Source organism: Zingiber officinale, chromosome 8B (genome assembly GCF_018446385.1).
Source record: "Zingiber officinale cultivar Zhangliang chromosome 8B, Zo_v1.1, whole genome shotgun sequence".
NCBI classification, from domain to species: domain Eukaryota; kingdom Viridiplantae; phylum Streptophyta; class Magnoliopsida; order Zingiberales; family Zingiberaceae; genus Zingiber; species Zingiber officinale.
The window spans coordinates 19549945-19568993 of NC_056001.1; the positions used below are offsets into that span (position 1 = coordinate 19549945).

A 19049-nucleotide genomic window follows, 5' to 3' on the forward strand; every position below is an offset into this window, starting at 1 on the left:
GAGTTGGTAATTTTGGCAAGAAATGAATTCTCCAACTTGTTTTAAGCTGATTTGTCATTTGTTTCAAGCTGCCAAAGATGTTTTAAAGAAAGCCTACTACAATATGATTGCGATCAATAATCGGTCTTTGCAAGATCCTAAAAGAAAGGTATGCAGAGCTTTACCTTTTCAATCTCAGCTTAATTTCAGTTATTCTTAGGTGAAAATTTCACATCTATTTTTGAACGTCTTTGCACATACCTAACTAGGAATGAAATGATCTGTAAATATTTTATATTTTACTTTGCAACAGGTGATTGCCTGTTGCCCCATAATTTGTGATATGTAAACAGATTTTGGTAATTTTCACCTGAAAAGCAACCGAGATTATTTAACCATCAAATCAACGCATAAAGATTCATGTGTTTTAACAGACTCACTCTCTTTCTAATCCAACTTTGAGTTCTTTGAAGGTTATATGTCTACTATGTCAATCATCTTAAACTTCTCCTTCAGCCCAGCAATTTCATCATCAGAGAGGTTTAAAGCAATAACCTAGACAGGAAAATAGAAAAAGATGCATCTCATTACTCAACAGTTATATTATAGCAAATATGCATTTACCAAGACACATATCAGAAAAATCAAGACATATTATGTTATTGATTTGGGAAGCATCTTTGATTTTTATTCATTGAAGCTCTTATTCATTTTGCAAGTTGTGTACTAAGGCCTACGCCGGGGAAATGGAGTTGATGACAAAAGAGAGAATATGCTGGGTTTATGTTCATGACATTTAGACTCTTTTTGTGTGCTTGAGGGGTTGCACGGTTTATGTTAGCCCTATGTTTGGTTCTTTTTTAATTGAATATTGTAATGCAATTGAAGATTGTAATGCAATTAGGTTTATGTTTCCAATTGAAGTTTGTAAGTAGTATCCAATTGTAGTTATATATCCAATTGAAAATTGTAATGCAATTAGATTTATATTTCCAATTGAAGTTTGTAAGTAGTATCCAATTACAGTTTGTAATGAGTTTGCATCATTTGGAGCTTCTCTTCTAGAAGCTCCTTTTCAGCATCATGTTTTTTGCATGCCTCTTTCAGTTCATAGTTTCCAATTTGTAATTCCTTAATTGCTACATATAAATTGACCGCATGTATTTTCTCCACTAGATCTCGATGCCTCTGTTCTAAGTTATTCTTTTCTTCTTTGACATGATAAAGCTCTTGGGCAAGAACTTCTTTATCTTCTAATATCTTCTAAGAGGATTACAAATTTAGTTTCAAGTTCCATTTCCCTTTCCTTCAGCAAGATTATTTCATCCTGGAAACGTTTTAGCATCATAGAGTGAAATTTCTGTTCATTTAAGTTATTATTTTCCTCCTTGAGCTTGAGCATGTATTCCTCTAGACTTCTATTACAAAGTTCCATGTCCTCCTTGAGCTTGAGCATGTCCTGACGAAGTTTCTTCAACTCATTTTCCGTATGAGAGAGTAGTAGTTCGAGACTGGATATTCTTTCAAGATATATCTTTTGTTGGAGATGTGTTTCCTCCCTCTCAGAGTTTAATCCAGAAAGATTTTCCTTTAAACTTTTAACTTCATATTCAGCATTGTTAACACGCTTAGATTCTTCCATTACCTTGTCTTTTACAAAGTGTATCTCGGATAATAACTGGGAGGAATCTTGTTGCAGTTTTCTTATCACATTGCTTGCAATCCCGTTTCACTTTAGATTTTTGATCTAGATTTTCTGTTTTGTTCTCAATAGTTTTAATCTCTTCCTCAAAAGAATTTAGTGCTTTCTTTACCTTCCCTAGGGATGAATATGCCTGTGCTGGCTCCTCACCATTTGGAAAATTCTCATTGTGTTGTTTGATTCCTTTTCTTCCATACAATGGATCACTTTAATGTAGTTGCTTTAGTTCTGAATATAAGTCCTACCTCACAGAAGTAAAAAAGGGATAAACAGGCAAGTAACTTTAGTTTTCATACACTAATACTCAGATGTTACACATTTACAAGTACAACAAATAGAGAGAGAATTTGAAACTAGTTGTAATGGAAATGAAAAGAAAAAGTTTCATTCATCTAGAATAAGAAAGAAACAAGATGAACCAAGATACTAATTTTGACAAAAATGCAAGACCAAAAAGCACATTAAAAAACTAAAAACACCTTTCATTACTTCAACAGTTATTTGCTTATAGCAAATTACACCAACCACCTCTAAATCATCACAATCCAAGTAAATACAATTACAACGATAGTAACTCTAAACTTTCTATTCAATGAACATATTTCATCACTCAACTTCATAGTAACAGAGTTGTTCACAGGCTCCAGGAGAACATTGCAATCAACTACACTTTTGATGTACATATTATATTTTTTCAATTCACTAATCTCCATCTGTAATTTTTTGTTATCCTTCTTCAGATCATTAATAATTCCCTTAGTTCTCTCTGACAATTCTAGATCATGCCATAGGAAGAAGCCACATCCCCTTTCCTAAATATCGAAAAAACTTAATCAAAACTCAATAATTAAAAAGCATATAAATACGGTTGGTTTTGAAACCATTTTATCTAGAGAGTAGCTCTTAACCCACAATAGCATAATATATGAGGTGTTTCACCTTGTTCATCATTCATGCGTCTTCGAGTGAAAGATGTTGATGATGAAGAACCGGCTGCCATGAATATTTGTTCCTTTGTCCTGCAATTTTTTTCATATCAAACGAACAAAAACCATCTACTTTCTCTTTCATATCCTTGCTCAACTACTACAATTTAGGTAATTTATGTTATACTAATACTTAAGAGGCCACACATAGTATAAGAGATCTCCAGAGTATAAATTGTTGCAAATTTAAAATATCCTAAACATGACTTTCAATATCCTAATTGGTTTCACTCTGGGAACCAAACAAAATTGGTTAATAATAGGACATGTCTCGGGTTTGATCAATGAGATGCTACAGGAATTATAATAGGGCAAACAGAATTATAATTACATTTGTTCAAGAAGAACAATCATGAGAAGAACTTAATGTTCAATGATAAGGGGAAGATTCATCAAGTGCTAAAAAACAAACCCGTACAAAGGCACGGTTTGCTGGTGGAGGAGCTTTAGGGCTTAGGCGGTGGAAGAGCTTTAGGGCTTAGGTCATGGAGGAACTTCGCGGCTTCGCTGGGGGTGCACCTTTAGGATTCGCTCGGCGATGGAGGAGCTTCGATGGTGGCAGATCTCTGCTTTGTGCAGAGCTTCTACGTGGAAGAGAAATCGGTGGAGATCTGGAGAAATCAGAGAGGGCGCAGAAGCCCGCAATCGAAGGAGAGGGCAACGTAGCAGACAAAAAGGAGGTGAGACGCAACTTCTGTGTGGAAGAGAAATAGGAGGAGAGGGCGGCGCAGAAGACAAAAAGGAGGAGAGGCGCAGCTTCTGTGTGGAAGAGCACTCGGAGGAGAGGGCGCAGAAGAGAAATCGGAGTAGAGGGGCAGCTTCTGTGGAAGAGAAATAGGGGGGGGGGGGGGGGGACGGGCGCAGTTTAGGGTTTTAGTCAAAGAGTAAATGAGTCAAGATGAGGTGGACAGGGAGAGAAGGGTTCGTGCATTTTTTATTCCACGTAGAATTGGATGACTCATTCCCGCAGTGTTTCATGGTTTTTATTCCTACAGCATATCATTACTCTTTTGATTCATAGCTGCCTCTGTCCCCTGGCCAATTGGACCTCGATCTCTTATGAGTCAAAATGTGTCAGTAGACACTAGCTTGGCCTCCGACAGATATGTTAGAATTAGGTTGGAAGGTGAGGCTCGTGGGTGCGCAAGCATGAAGAAGAAGAAGAAGAAGTCAAGAGACAAGAGTGACTTCTATATATGAGAAGAAAAAACATATCTTCATCTATCGTCGCCAGACCTTATATAGTCAACAAAAGAAAATATTCACATGGTACTGGCACACAAGCGACGCAAACTACCATACAGGCCACCTAATCTGCCATGCATGCAAAGCGTTAGGAGTCGGCTGGCCGAGCTAAGCGAGGTCGGGCGTTAGAGGGGACAACGGCAGTGTAATACATCTAGTGTGGGCGGGCCATTAGCTAGGTGTTGCACTCAACTTCAACAATCTCACCAGGGACGGTTCTAAGCAGCAGAGTATGGCGGCTACAACTATCAGGAGTTGTCAAAGATTAAGGTTGAAAAAGATGTACTCGGTAAGAATTCTTCTATGCAGAAAAGTCACTATATATGTTCGAACGGTTGGTGCAATTATTATAATATCAATGGTCAAATTCGAATTTTGATAAATGACAAATGGATTAAAATTAGGTATTATATTTGTCTAACCTCTTTACCGAGTGTATAGTAATTAACTGATCTAAAGATCTGACATCAGACTAAAGCCCAATTAGGTCTGATGACTTAATAACTGACACAAAGTCTAGATAGGTCAAGGTGTGACCTGATATATGACAGGAAGTCCAGCAAAGTCTACGAGACCTGACAGCTGGCTAAAGTCCAGTTGAGTCTACAAACTTAACAATTGACGGGAAGACCTGGTGGATCAAAAGGCAAATCAAATGACTACAAATAGTAACTAAGATAAGTTACTGAAAGAGAGTAATCCAGTGAGAATAAGTCCTGGTGGAACTATAGGCACGGTCTAACTTAGAGCCATTTTGAAAACTTAAACTAAAACCATGACTAAATTCTGGTCCTGGTAAGACACTCTTTATTGTTCTAACCCGATCTTACAAGTTACTTTTCATTATTAGACTAACATGAACTTGTAGGAGCTATGTGCAAAATCTAGCCTCAGGTGAATACTGATCTGACGCGCCTCCTATGCTTTGGAGGCGCCTCGATTGCCTTGGCTGCCTCGGCTAAAGACTCTGCGTAGAAAGGCTTGAAGGCACCTCCTGTGTGGCGGAGGAGTTCTGAAGCTTGGCGCGGAGGTGCCTTGGAGCGCTTGGAGGCGCCCTTGCATGGATAGAAACTGAAGGTATCAAAGGTTATCAAGTTCGAAGTTCCAGAGATCAAATTCAAGGTTGAAAGCTCCTCGGATGGGGTTGAAGGCACCCTCAATGTTCCTTAAAAGAGTTGTTCGACCAGCAGAAAAAGCACAACTCATCCTTAAGCTTCAAAGATCCTTCTGTTGCTCTGACCACGTACAATCTGCTGTGTTGCTACTGTGCTACTACTCGATGACATCCGACCTTTGCCAATAGACCGACACTGACACATGAACTTGCAAATTCAACAATTCCATGTTGGTGACAAGTTGTTCTAAATTATTTACATTATTGCTAAGGCAGTGTAGGTTCTTATACTATCCTTTATTCTTGTACTTGATTATCTTTTCTGGTAGTTTCGGAAGAGGTTTTAGTGGATTGTCCATCGATATAGTCCGAGGGATCATGAGTCTTGGAGTAGGAGTCGCTGAAGACTTCGAATCAAGTAATCACTTGTATTCATGCTTTTTGTTTTCTGTTTTATTTTTAATTCCGTTACGCACTTGCTTTTATAAAAAACTACAAATATGAACAATATGAAATATCAAACAAACATAGAAGGACAAGCAACATAAAAATAGGTATTAACGAAATAATAAGCCAAAATATCAACTTAATTTTTAAAATAACCTCATTTTAATTCTCATATGAATTCACATGTGGCCCGGGGCTATGGTGCAGCGGTAAGGGTGTTCAGTTCCCTTCAAATGGGACTTGCACTAAGGGATGCTGGGCTTTTTGAACGCTCGTCATAAGTGCTTCCTGATTTACCCTGGTGGTCGGTGAAAAACTTCTGTGGGTACCCTGCCTGGTTAATTATTTTTTTCATATAAACTCATATTTGAATAAGAAATAATATTAATTATTTACTTTCAACCATTTTATTATTTTAAGTCATTCGCTGTTTGTAATATCATTTTAATTCTCTTTTTAAAATAATTACATAAGTATATATATAATCCATTTATCTCTTTATTCCTAAATAAGGGAAAATATGTAAGAGTCGATGTACATAGTCTAGATACTCTAAAATCTTTGAGTGAATCCCATGGGGTTATCCGAGATGATAAGTGGTGGTTATGTTTGCAGCTGAGAATGCGAGGTCGAACCACAGGGATGTATGTCGGGGGCATAAATCTCCGGACCTTGTGTATCTCACCCCACCCACCACTTGTCCTCTCGATTACCGTGATTTACCTCCCTCATGATGACCTTGGGTTGGGTGCGACGGAGGCGCTAGGGGCGAGTGATTTTGCCTTTTGCAGTCTAAAATCTTTGAGTGCTTATAGATCGTCGTGCTCCACTCGAACTTGTATCTTTAAGTATAATACGAAAATAATTCAAATACCTAAAATGATATTTGATGTGGTGATGATGAGGGACCCCACTCCGCAGTCACGATGGAGGTCAAAGTCATGACGGTCAACGCGCAGATAGCATCGGTCGATCGGGCGAAGCATGTCCCGACCGAGGGAGAAGGCCCCAATCCGCCGCTGCCTTCGACACGGGGTTAAACGACCGACGCTCAATGGATTATTGGAAGCCGAACGGAGGAGGCGGCGAGGTGCAGAAGCCGGGCCGAGCGACTACCCCTCTCGGCCAGACAACAGAGCTCGACATTGGCAGAGTTCAATTTCGGCCGAGCATCTACCCCGCTCGGCTTGGCAACATGTCTCGGTAGTGGCAGAGTGGAACTTGTGACGGACGGACACACACACAGGAATAGCGAGGTTCTAGCTGACCAGACGGAACATCATAGTGGAGAAATTTTGACCGAGCGGCCAACCTGCTCGACCTAGCAGTACACTCCCTCTGATATCCATCGACATCCTTTTGGGAGTTGGTGTCACTGACACCGGGCATGGGCAGTTAGAAGATCGCATGACGGAAGCTTCCACTGTCACTTCAGAGATATGCTCGACCCGTTGCGGTACTGTTTCAGGGACATTTTACTGACATGTCTTTTTAGAGAAACTTTGGGAAGCGTGCTTACCTTTAGGAGTGTGCACGCGTGCTACAGGAGCTCTATATAAAAGGGGGTCCAAGCATTGACAGAGGTATGCGATATTCACTGTTTGCACTACAGACTTCTTGTTCCCCCGCTTTATACTTCATCTCCGTCGACTGACTTAAGCATTGGAGGGCCAACGTCGGGGACCCCTTCCCTGACTCTGCACTGACGTAATTTGTGTTGCTGGTCCGAGCAGAGTCTACAAGCGATCAGCGGGAGCACCACATCCCCCACTTTCCATCTCTTCAACTTTCGGACAAGATCGATATTCAATTAACATAATAATACTAGAATCATCAAATCTAGATCCTACTATCTCGTAAGTTTCCTTCAGTGATGAAACAATGGGGATGTTTCATTGATATAAAACACTCAATCCAATTAATCCAATTGAACTTATTTAACTAATCATCGTTAATTCGAAAATGCGAGTGGACCTTGGATGATGATTTGGTGTTCGAGAGCTCAGGATGCAACGCCTGCCGACTCACACCACTCTTCGATCGGCGCGAAAAAAAGACTTGATAATCAGGAGGAAACTCGAATGCGGCTGTCAAACTCTCAGCGTTGTTGGCATTAAACCGGGACTCGATAGAGGTGTGCAAGAGGCCAGGAATACAGGTCGGAGGCTGTGAGGAACTCGTCATCACAAAACAAGGGAAGGTGAAGAGATGCGAAGGAAAGAAAACCTACTGGCGGAATTATCACCGGAACACTCTGAGACACCGAAAAACTTGAAGACGAGGAAGTACAGACGCAGGAAGATGAGAAAGCAAGGGGAGATGGGAAGAAAGTGTTGGGATCCTTCTTACGGAGGCTAAAGAGGGGGGGTGTGAATAGCCGACCCCAAATCGTCGCGTTTCTACAAAACGTGTTAGCGCAGCGGAAAATAAACACAGAAACGAAAGGGAAAGAAGACAAACCTCAAACAAACCGATGTAACGAGGTTCGGAGATAAACTTCTACTCCTCGGCGTGTCCGTAAGGTGGACGAAGCCTATCAATCCGTCGGTGGATGAGTCCCCGGAGAACCGGCTAATAAATGCTCCTTGTGGGTGGAGAAACCTCGCCACAATACTTGTAACAACAAGAAAGGAGTACAAGGAAAGCAAGAAGCAAATACAAACAACAATATGAATGCAACACTCGCTTGCCTTCTCTGTCGATCGGAGGCGATGAAGCAGCAACTTCACAACCCAAACGCAACGGTGATCGACGATCGAAGCTCATGCGAAGCTTGAGCGAGCTCAACAAAGCTCGAACCTCGAGCACGTAAGCTTCAATCAAGGAAGAAGAAGAAGAAAGAAGGGGAGGCTCGTGAACTCCTTTATAACCTGCGAAGAAAGCGAAGAAACGAAGAAATCTGGCGTTGCGTCGCAGCTAGTGCTGAATCGATGCGTGGACCGATCAGGGCTCCATGTGATCGGTCCACGATCGATCCATTCCTAACCTTCGCTTCGTCTCGATCGGTCCATGGACCGATCGAGGAACCTCCGATCGGTCCGTAGACCGATCGGGCACTCTGATTGGTCCGTAGACCGATCAGGTTTCTCTCTCCCGAACTTCTGCGCCTCGATGTTATCGATCGGTCTCGGGCCGATCGAGATAACTCTGATGAGGCTCGGATGGTTCCGATCGGTGCGGTGGCCGATCGGGCTATCGATGTATCACCGATCGGTCCTCGATCCAAACTCCCGACCCTAAACCTCGGGCTTTACACCAACATCCGGTCAACCTTGACTGTTGGTTCATTATTCTAGCATCCGGTCACCCTCGACTGCTAGAGTTCTCCACCAGTGTTCGGTCAATCCTTTGACCCACTTGGGCTTTCCTCTTCGTGCCAAGTATCGATCACTCCTTGATCTACTTGGACTTCCCAACACCGGATGTCCGATCACCTTGATCCATCTGGATTTTCCTCGCCTTAACTCACCGGGACTTTCACCTAACTTCACTCACTAGGGTTTTCACCGGCTTCACTCACCAGGATCAACTGCCCGGCTTCACTCACGGGACTTTCACCTGCCCTCACCAGGACTTTCCCAATGCCTGGCTTCACTCACCAGGACTTTCACCTTCACCTAGCTTCACTCACTAGGATTTTCACCTGGCTTCACTCACCAGGATTTCCCGACTGCCTGGCTTCACTCACCAGGACTTTTCCCTGCGCCAAACTCCCTGTTTGGACTTTTCCCGTGCCAAGTCTCCATACTTGGACTTTTCCAGTGCCAAGTCTTCATACTTGGACTTTTCACCGAATCAGGTCAACCAGGTCAACCTTGACCTACGGTTGCACCAACAATCTCCCAAACATCTATTCTTGTCAAACATAAAGAATAGAACTTCTCTTCTCGTCAAACATCGTTAAACATCAAAACACAACTCGAGTCAGGTCAACCAGGTCAACCTTGACCTAAGGTTGCACCAACAGAAAGCTTACTGGAAAAAGGTCGCTAGAGGAGCAGGGAAAGAGGATCGTCGCCGGAGCACAGAAGGACCGTAGCCGAAGAACTCGAAGTGCGCAAAGGCGGCGACACACACGGGCTTATAAGTCTCGTGGCCGATCGACCGGAGCCGTCCGATCTATGTCGCAAAAACCCAGGCCGAGATCTGACCGTCGAATTTGAACCGCTAAACGTCACATTACTAGCAGATATCCGCTTGTCACATCAGGCATGCGGCGGCAGTTGGCAGGACACATGGCGCATCGCCACATGTCGGATTTAATGAGGGCATGGGGGGCACTTAGCCTTAATGCGAAGATATTTGCACGATTTCCAAGAAATTTGGATGACGTAAGCATGGCTCGCGCTCGCCCAAGATAGCCCAAGAAAAGATTTCACAAGTATAAACCTTCATTGTGCCGATTAGATTGAGGGAGCATACCTACGGCCGAACGACAAGCATCAACAGGCCGACCGACAGAGAGTGGTCGCATCCTAATCAGAAATCAAGTAGTGCCGAAGGCCGATCGGGTGGAAAACTACTTAGACAATTGTTAGTCAGTTGGATTTGCAACCTCCTTCGACTAGACTTGAGGGGGAGGCATGCGATGCGGTGATGATGAGGGGCCCCACCCCGCGGCCACGATGGAGGTCAAAGTCATGGTGGTCAACGCGCAGATAGTATCGGCCGATCGGGCGAAGCATGCCCCGACCAGGGGAGAAGGCCACAATCCGCTACCACCTTCGACACGGGGTTAAACGACCGACGCTCAATGGATTATTGGACGCCGAATGGAGACGGTGTCGAGGTGCATAAGCTGGGCCAAGCGACTACCCCTCTCTGCCAGACAACATAGCTCGACATTGGCAGAGTTCAATTTCAGCCGAGCAGCTATCCCACTCGGCTTGACAACATGTCTCGGCGATGGCAGAATAGAACTTCGGACGGACGGACACACGCACAGGAATAGCGAGGTTCTGGCCGACGGGACGGAACACCAGAGTAGCGAAATTCCAGCCGAGCGGCCAACCCGCTCGACCTAGCAGTACACTCCCTATGATATCCATCGACATCTTTTTGAGAGTTGGTGCCACCGATACAGGACATGAGCAGCTAGAAGATTGTACGACGGAAGCTTCAACTGTAACTTCAGAGATATACTCGGCCCGTTGCGGTACTGTGTCAGGGACACTTTACTGACATGTCTTTTCAAGGAAAACTTTGGAAAACATGCTCGCCTTGGGGAGCGCGCGCGCGCTATAGGAGCTCTATATAAAAGGGGGCCCAAAATCGATAGAGGTATGCGATATTCATTATTTGTGCTACAGTATTCTTGTTCCTCTGCTTTATATTTCATCGCCAGCGACTAACTTGAACGTCGGAGGGCCAACGTCGGGGACCCCTACCCTGGCTCAGCACTGACGTAGTTTGTGTTGTAGATCCGAACGGAGTCTACTGGCGGTCAACGGAAACACCACATCCTCAGCTTTCCATCTCTTCGACTTCGGACAGAATTAATATTTAATTAACATAATAATACTAGAATTATCAAATCTACATCCTACTATCTCGTAAGTTTCCTTCAGTGATGAAAGAATGAGGATGTTTTGTTGATATAAAACACTCAATCCAATTAATCCAATTGAACTTATTTAACTAATCATCGTTAATTTGAATTAATTCATTATTCCTCGCTATCAATAAATATTAATTTATCGTTACCTTTAATTGGTCATCATACTACCAATAACCTCAAAGTTTGGAAAATGAGGAGCCAACGGTGGCTCTTCGATCCTCTTGGCTTAGCAATCGGTTGGAGCACCACTGTCCTCACTTGAAGCGATGAGAGGAATTGCTCGTGCTGAATGGGATAAAGGAAGGAATTTGTTATTGGTCTTGTTGGAAAAACAAGAACCAACAGAACGGAATGAAGAAATTTGCTAAAACAGTGAAAGAAAAGAAAGGAGAACCTTTTCTCCTTTTCGCCAATGGCCACGGCTAGCTCCGGCGGGGCTCCGATGGTTGTGGTTGGTTGGAAAAAACAACGAAAGAAGGGGGAAAGAGTTGTTGCACTTGTTTTCTGGAAGAGAATAGCAACTAGGGCTGCTTTTCCCCTTTCTACTGGTAGCTTCGATGGCTGCTGCCAAGAAACCGAGACAGCGAGGGAAAGAAAAGGCGGCTGTTTGCTGGAAAAGAAAAAGAAGGGAGAAGGGATGGGGCGGTATGGGAAATAAAACAAAAAATCTGGGTAAACTGAATAAAAATAATACGAACAATAATTTTTTTCTTCAAGATTTACATTGATTTAACAATTGACTCATTTTGACTATTAATTGGTTGATTATATATTAACTGAGTAAAAATTCACATGATTGACTCGTGTATTTACCGCCCAGTTGATTGGAGAAAAATATTTGTTGAATCACATCAGTTGATATTTTATTTGGAAATGGATCTCGTGAACTTGTACTCTCACACCAGCGCCACAATCCGCAGCAGCTGGTCTTTTAAGGCTGAAGGACCAGAAAGCTGAAACTTTCTTCTTTTCTTGTTTTTTTTCGTTAGAAAAAATAATTTGATAAAACAATCTCTAAAATTAAAGGTAACCTATAAAAATGGCGGAGGGTGGTCAGTAGCCAGCAACAGAGGTAAATTAATTATAGTCATAAAGATTTCATCAACTAAAATATTTTATAGGAATTTAAAAATATATATTGATTAAACATTTATTTGGCACATAAATTATGGTCCCAGCTGATTGTTGTCTTCTACATCTCTGTCAAAAAAAAACTAAGAGAGAGAGAAAAAAAAACAAAAAAAAATATCGGACAAACTCATCATTTCTTGTAAAGTAGCAGACCGAAAAGCCAACAGCTTTGTTTGCATCATTTGCATATAATTCCAAATAGCTGCAGAAAATGAAATATGACCCTTTAAATTTCTCTTATTTTCAATTTGGCACTTAGACTTTTATTTACTCAAAGTCAAGTTTCACCAGTTCGAACTTAACCCGACAGATTAGTAGAGTAAATTTTATAATTAGGAGCCACGATCAGTCAATATCACAAATATAGGGGTTTTGTTGTAAATAAGAGTGGAAGGGCCCTATAGACTATAGTTATATAGTTTGCCCCAGCGACTCCAGTGGGAGTGGGTGACGGGACTGGTCGGAAATAATGGCGTCCGATGCGATCGCAGTCGACAAGGCAGTGCCGATCGAGGGGGATAAGGCGGAAACGCCGCCGGCGGAGACAGAGGCGTCTCTGTTCTCATCCTACATCGGCCTCAGCTTCGCCTTGTTCCTGGGTCTCCTCCCCAAGTTATCCCTCTCGTACGTGTCGTCGCTCCAGTCCCGCAACCGGATCCTCGCTACGAAGTTATTCGAGGCCGAGGACCAGCTCCGAACGCTAAGGTCTCGGGGGAAGGAAGATGCCAAGGCCAATGCGCGAGTGGCCGAGATCTTCGCGGGCCACCGCGCCCGGTGGCAGCAGGAGGACAGGCGCCTCCTCCTCCGTGTGGATGCCGCCGAGGCGGAGATTTCGGGTTTGAGGGCGCGATTGGAGGAGACGGAGCGAGAGAGGGCGGATCTTAACGCCGCACTGCAGAGGCTAGAGAGGGAAGTGTCGGAAAGGGACGAGATGCTCGAGTTCATGGCGAGGAAGGAGGAGGGTGGTGGAGGTGGGCTCGATTCGGTGGAGGAGAGTGGTACTGGAGGGGGTTTCACCAGGGTTAGGGTTCCGGAGGAGAGGTTACTGGCAAGGAATGGAAAATTGGTGGCGATTCAGCAGAACAGCAATGGAAGGGAGCTGTTCATGCCTTCGGAAGACATGAAACAGTGGGCAGATCAGTCTAGTGGATGGCAGGTAAGGGTTTCAGTCTTACCCTATGCTGGTTTGAATTTTCAATGTTAGGCATGTATAATTAAGGAACTGTTCTCTGTCTATAATATGGTAAGCTTAGTGTGTTTTCCCTCGTCATACCTGCCTGCACACTGAACTAAGTTTGCACAAAACAGTTATTATATCTTAATGGAGGGTTTATTTGTTAGCTTTATTTCAAGTTGATATTAGTTGAATTTGTCCTTTAAAATCTGGAAACCCTGAATTTTTTGTTAGGATAACTCCAATTAGTATTTGAGGCTTGATAAAGTGTAAAAGAAGAAAAAAAGGGCATTGATATGGAGAGGGAGGCAGAAAAGATAAACTATTCTATTGAGATTCATTTCTCCGAAAATTGGACAGAGAACTATAAAGAAAAGTTATGAGAAATTAATACAATATCCAAGTGACCTACAAATGATATATAACTAGTGCATTTCATTTGGATTGATTTCTTGTGCCATAAAATTTATAGATTGGTGATGAGAATTGTTTCAGTACTATTCAACCGCATTGCATATTTTAATCAGTAATGATTCCTTTCATAGCAACAAACTTTTCATGATGGTCCCATCTGACATTTATTTGGATCATTGAGTTGCTATTATGCTATGGTCATATGTTATTCAATCATATTTTGGCATCACTACTTTCTCTCATTACCTCACTGCAGAATATGCTGTATGACTCACTTGACACAACAAACAGTATGAAGCATTTAGTGGCAAGGTAAATTTAGTTGTATCCACCTAGCCAGTGAGTACGATGTCTTACTATAATTGAAAACTGATATTCAGGCGGGAATCCCCTTGGAAGGTTGATAGTGAATCTTCTGGCATTTCCACTAAGCTTAAACTTCTTGAAGAAGAATTGGTTTACCTGGAAAAAGTCGGGGCTGGAGATTTGTCCAAAATAACTTCATTGATGAGGAAGCAAGCAAAGAGATATCAATCTCTTGCTGGAAAAGTTGATGCTTTATGTAGGAAAATGGTAAGTTAATTAACTGATTTTTCTGTTATTATCTTTCAATTCTTATTTTGTCCAATTAGACGCAGCTCCAATAAATGATAAAATGAAAGAAAATAGGCTAAGGTTATATAGGCAGGTTCATAAATGATCCGCATATTATAGTTAAAAATTGAATCAATTAGCGGAAGATTCAAGGAATAGAGACCAAAGAAGACATTAGTTGATGTAACAATGAATGATTTAATTAGTTTGAATTTTAGTGATATGCCCATGTTAGAGCATAATGGACGAATAGGATTTATGTTGTCAATTTCACTGAGAGATGACCTATAAAGTTTGAAGGTTGCTGCTTTATGATCTTGACTAATGGATGCAACTGTTTTCTGAAGAAAATTAGATAACAATCGAACAGAATGACAAATGCATGGGACAATTTGGCATGTTTTGTGAAGGTCTTTTTATTCTCAAAATGGCAAAATCTATCAAGAGGAAGGAAAATATGAGTGTGTGGAGAACTCGTTATTGTTAGAACGATATGGATAGGTTTCTCGTTGGATGCCCATTTCGCCAAGAAACAAAGAGTGGCTAAACATATTTGGCTTCATTTTTCATATCAACTTTTGTCATCAATTCGTCATTTTTACCTAATTTGAATTTAACTCTACAGAGAATGAATGAGCCCTGCGACCCGACCCTAACTCCAGAGTTCCGAACACAACGACAGACTGAGTTCTTGCTCGAAGCATTTCGCCTGCAGAATTGTGCATCGGAAACAAGACAAAAGCTGAGTTCAGTACAAGCGGAGTCGATAAGAAGGCCATTAGGAGATGGGTTGACAGCAGAAGCTAAATCAAGTGCAAGAAAATCATTGGACTCGGTGAGGAACAAGTTCAAGGAGATTCAGAGGAGCTTAGAGATTTGGTTAGCAAGAACCATGGGGGATTTGGAGGGGATTCTGGCAAGAGATGGCGCATCGCGTGTGAGAGAGTACTGCTTGTCGCCGTTCCCCTTTGTATATTGAGTTCGATCAACCTTGTATTTCTAGTTTGCTAATTTAGTTTTCTTTTCTGCCTCGTTAGTTTTGAGTCGTGCCTCGTTGCTACTTGCAATAATTATTCATCCTTAGAAAATAATATTATCCTTATATATATATATATATATATATATATATTAAGAATATTGCTAGTGTTTGATTCTATTTGCAAAGTCCAAAATTTGCTTTCTTCGTTTATTTTTATCGGTATGTTGATTAAAAATTACGTTTAGTAGATTTTAAAACCATACGTTTAAGAACCCAAATTTAAAGTGTCAGTTTATAACAACTTCACATTGAAAGATGGGTGACAATGTGGTGCAAAGGGTGAATTTTGTCCAACTCTGTGAGATGCCTACAAAGATACAGGTTCAATTACATCATCAAACTACAAAAACAAGGAAAAAATAGATAACTAAATCACAAAGATGAAGATAGACCTCACATCATCACCAACTCAATAACAAGACTAAATAAACCATCAAGTTCTTGGCACTTTCATCTAACCATAGTCAAGTGTTCATCGAGAACAAGTAATGCAACACGATTTCAGTTTACACTTGAAAATGTTTCAAAAGGCACCACTCAGTCGTGAAATTCTAACTAACAGCCAAGCTGTGCTAGCAAAATTAAGTAATAGCGTTGACATTTATTATGTAAGAGTTGAACCTAAATATTTCGGCAAATTAAGCACGATCTGAACTTCCTCGATGATAATGCAGATGAGAGAATGATTTTGCCTTATCGAGGATTCCTAGAGATCAGGCATGCCAATTCCAGCTTTAGCATCGTATGTCTTTTCAAGTACTAGTTCAACTGGTGTATCCTTGGGACCAACTGCATAAGATAGTTGAAGTATGATAATAATTCAGATCCATTACAAACAGCTCCAAAAGCTATGGATATGGGCAGACATCAGGCACGTGGGTGTAGTTCCACATTAGGTATTTGAGTTCTAAATATGAAATAACAATTCAATGTTTTATTCCTCTCAATTGATATGACAATAGATTAGTGCAACCAATGGGTAAACTACTGAATTTAAGAAAGCAACTTTAGCAATCAAGTAAAACTGAATGTACCAAAGCTAGGTCTTGGTTTTCGCCTTTCTTTTAGTATTTCAGGGCGAGGAATTACAGCTCCAGATGCAGCAAGTCCTCTAGAGACCCGTACTTTAGTTCCGTCTTCCAGATATTTATACCCGGTCTTACATGGTTTCCTGCACGACTAACAATTTTGCTTATAAAGAGTAACCAAAATAGGGAATTTAACACAAAATCAAGCTGATGAGGGAATGCTGAAGAGATTGTACCCAGTAACTGGGTCAAGAACCTGAACATTGGAAACATGAAGGGGAGCTTCAATTGAAAAGATTCCACCCTCATGTCCTTGCCCTTGTTTGATGTGTTTCTTCACCTGAAATGAGAACACCACAATCTGATAACAGATAGCAAAGGGTACTAGTACGAAAGATCAAAGTTCATGAACCCATCATACTACCACATGGAACTATGATGATCATAAATAACATTATTTGTACAGAATATCACTGGAAAAGCAAAACTCACAGAAGATTACACTAGGCTACATAGCTTGTTAATTCTCAAAGGTGGCCTTAGAATATTAATAGCTTTTAGAATAGTGTAAATAACATGTTAACAAGAAACAAACTTTCAAATGGAAATTATGGAAGCCATATGGGAAATGAATCCTACTCCTGTATAAAAAGTACAAGCAATAACCTTGAACAAGCCTTCAGATGATTATGTCAAATTATGGAAACCAATGCACGATTTGGAAAAACTAATACAAACAAGAGAATACTATATTTCATTTTTCCATTTCGCTAAATCATTATAAAGTATAAAATGATTATGCAGAACTCTAGATTGTTCTAGATAGAAACTTCAACTATTAACAACCTATGCGGAATGAATGAAAAGTAGCATAAAATGCCAGTTTGGTTGAATCATGAAGAACTTCTAAATTTTTGAAGAAATGTGTACCGATTCAACATCTCATATAGATTTTTCAGTAGATTAATGTAATCTCTGACAACTGATCTCAACTAAATAAATAACAAACACTTCAATTTAAGAACCAGTGCGTTGATTCAACGCTTGATACAGCCCTGATGAGGCGATTGGTCTCAGATTCATGATCTAACTACTGCACCAATACATCCATATATGGAATCTTGTAGGCAAAAATCACTTCAATTTAGCAAAATAAGTGGTGTATAAAGTCAGAGAACAGACCAAATTTTTCCCTTCAACAATGACTCTGTTCTGAGATCTAATGACACGTTTGATGAGACCTGTCTCACCCTTATCCTTGCCTCTTATGATCATGACCTACAAAACATCAGCAAAAGATAAAATCATAACTTCGACCAAGGTAAACAATGATACAAGTGAAAAAGAAGAATTGAAGATTACGTTGTCGCCTCTGAGGATCTTCCAGTGCCTGAATAACTTCTCAGCTGCCTTCCACCCCATCCTTCCTTGTGTTGCCTGGGCTCTGCCTGTTTAAACCTTTTCCCACCTAAGGTTTAGGAAGCCACTTACGTTCATTTGTTTTTTCATCCTCAAAATGCACAAATTAGTTATAAAATGTGAGCTAGAAATCAAACAGGACAAGCTTCAAATCACTGGTTCAATGATCCAGCTAGTGAGTGGTTGATCTGCATGTCAACCATCATTGATCCAGTCGAGATCATTGGTCAGACTAACATAGGTCCACTGATTAAACCGCAAATTAATTATTTTCCGCACATTACAATTTGGTGGCAATTAAAATCAAGTCAACTATATCTCAAAATATTAATCAAACTATTCTATAGCAAACAAAATGTTTGTAACCAAACTACTAAGTACAAGCTACAAACTAGCAAAACAATGGAAAAGTCGTAAAATAATTAAACTAATAACTGCTGCACCAAGAACACACACACCAAAATCTGAAATAACTCAAGCATCTTAAATCAGATAATTAAAAAGAATGAACCAATTGTGGTGGAATTCTGTCCAAGCTGACAATAATTCACCTCGATCCAGTAAACATGCCTGGAGAAGCCGGGGCCAAACTGGAAGCAAATTTTTGCAACCTCGGTGAAGACTTTAAGTGGTAGTTGTGTTTTTACTATGTTTGGTCCTGTGGATTCTTTGCGTCTTTGTAAGCAATTTCCGGCTTGTATATTTACAGGATTAGGTCATCTTAGTATCAATTTTCAGTTTTTACTCTATGCAACAAAATTAGTGAACGATCTGAGCACTCGTTCAACGTTTGTTTAAGAAAAGAAAAAAACAAAGAACGGAACCTTGAGAACTAATATTGGATCATGGAAAAAGAAACAACACGCAAAAAGAATTATTTATCGGAGAAGCAACCTGAACTTGAGTACTGTGATGGGATGGAGAAGGAAACCTCGGCGAGAGATGAGAGTGTGGTGTTCGATCGGGAACGGGATGGAGAAGACAAAGATCGTACCTGCTTGAGACGGTGAGAGACGAAAGGTGCCGAGCAACGAAGGAGGTGTTTGGTCGACGGAGACGAGATACCGTGCGGGTGAGCGGAGCTAGTGTTGGGCGGCTAGGGTTACGGTCAGGAATAGATAAAAAATTAAAAAACAATAAATCTGGAGAAATTTTCGTCCCTATTAACGCTACATCGCTAGACCGTACATCGTATTCCTTTATTAAAATTTCAAATTACT

The 19049-nt window shown here is 41.1% G+C and overlaps 2 protein-coding genes and 1 long non-coding RNA gene across 4 annotated transcripts; 1 reads left to right on the top strand and 2 right to left on the bottom strand.

Moving 5' to 3' along the window:
* Window positions 1-2165: 2165 nt before the first annotated feature.
* LOC122014627 lies at window positions 2166-11636 on the bottom strand. The gene is made up of 4 exons (XR_006120724.1): window positions 11425-11636; window positions 11177-11315; window positions 2621-2700; window positions 2166-2493 (listed from the first exon to the last, which is right to left on the bottom strand). It is a non-coding gene; the product is annotated as an uncharacterized LOC122014627 (long non-coding RNA).
* A 934-nt stretch (window positions 11637-12570) lies between these two features.
* LOC122017320 lies at window positions 12571-15379 on the top strand. Its single transcript, XM_042574902.1, has 4 exons — window positions 12571-13317; window positions 14006-14061; window positions 14130-14322; window positions 14969-15379. Exons 1-4 carry the CDS (start codon window positions 12631-12633, stop codon window positions 15320-15322), a joined length of 1290 nt encoding a protein of 429 aa, XP_042430836.1. The 5' UTR covers window positions 12571-12630; the 3' UTR covers window positions 15323-15379.
* Window positions 15380-15804: 425 nt separating this feature from the next.
* On the bottom strand, window positions 15805-18972 carry LOC122017849 (50S ribosomal protein L24-like). Of its 2 annotated transcripts, XM_042575555.1 has the most exons (6): window positions 18824-18972; window positions 17773-17878; window positions 17593-17688; window positions 16647-16750; window positions 16417-16553; window positions 15805-16171 (listed from the first exon to the last, which is right to left on the bottom strand). In XM_042575555.1, the coding sequence occupies exons 2-6, from the start codon at window positions 17830-17832 to the stop codon at window positions 16089-16091; spliced, it is 480 nt and encodes a 159-aa protein (XP_042431489.1). In that variant the 5' UTR covers window positions 17833-17878; window positions 18824-18972; the 3' UTR covers window positions 15805-16088. The 2 variants fall into 2 exon arrangements, with proteins under 2 accessions (XP_042431489.1, XP_042431490.1); XM_042575556.1 differs by lacking the exon at window positions 18824-18972 and having other exon boundaries at window positions 17773-18662.
* Between the last annotated feature and the right edge of the window lie 77 nt (window positions 18973-19049).

Excerpts from the sequence above, each read along its gene's own strand:
- LOC122017320 (XM_042574902.1), top strand. The coding sequence starts at position 12,631 with ATGGCGTCCGATGCGATCGCAGTCGACAAGGCAGTGCCGATCGAGGGG. Across the intron at positions 13,318-14,005 it reads ATCAGTCTAGTGGATGGCAG|AATATGCTGTATGACTCACT; the intron begins GTAAGGGTTTCA and ends ACCTCACTGCAG. Across the intron at positions 14,323-14,968 it reads ATGCTTTATGTAGGAAAATG|AGAATGAATGAGCCCTGCGA; the intron begins GTAAGTTAATTA and ends TTAACTCTACAG.
- LOC122017849 (XM_042575555.1), bottom strand. The coding sequence starts at position 17,832 with ATGGGGTGGAAGGCAGCTGAGAAGTTATTCAGGCACTGGAAGATCCTC. Across the intron at positions 17,689-17,772 it reads AGATCCTCAGAGGCGACAAC|GTCATGATCATAAGAGGCAA; the intron begins GTAATCTTCAAT and ends GATGTTTTGTAG. Across the intron at positions 16,751-17,592 it reads TTGTTGAAGGGAAAAATTTG|GTGAAGAAACACATCAAACA; the intron begins GTCTGTTCTCTG and ends TTCTCATTTCAG.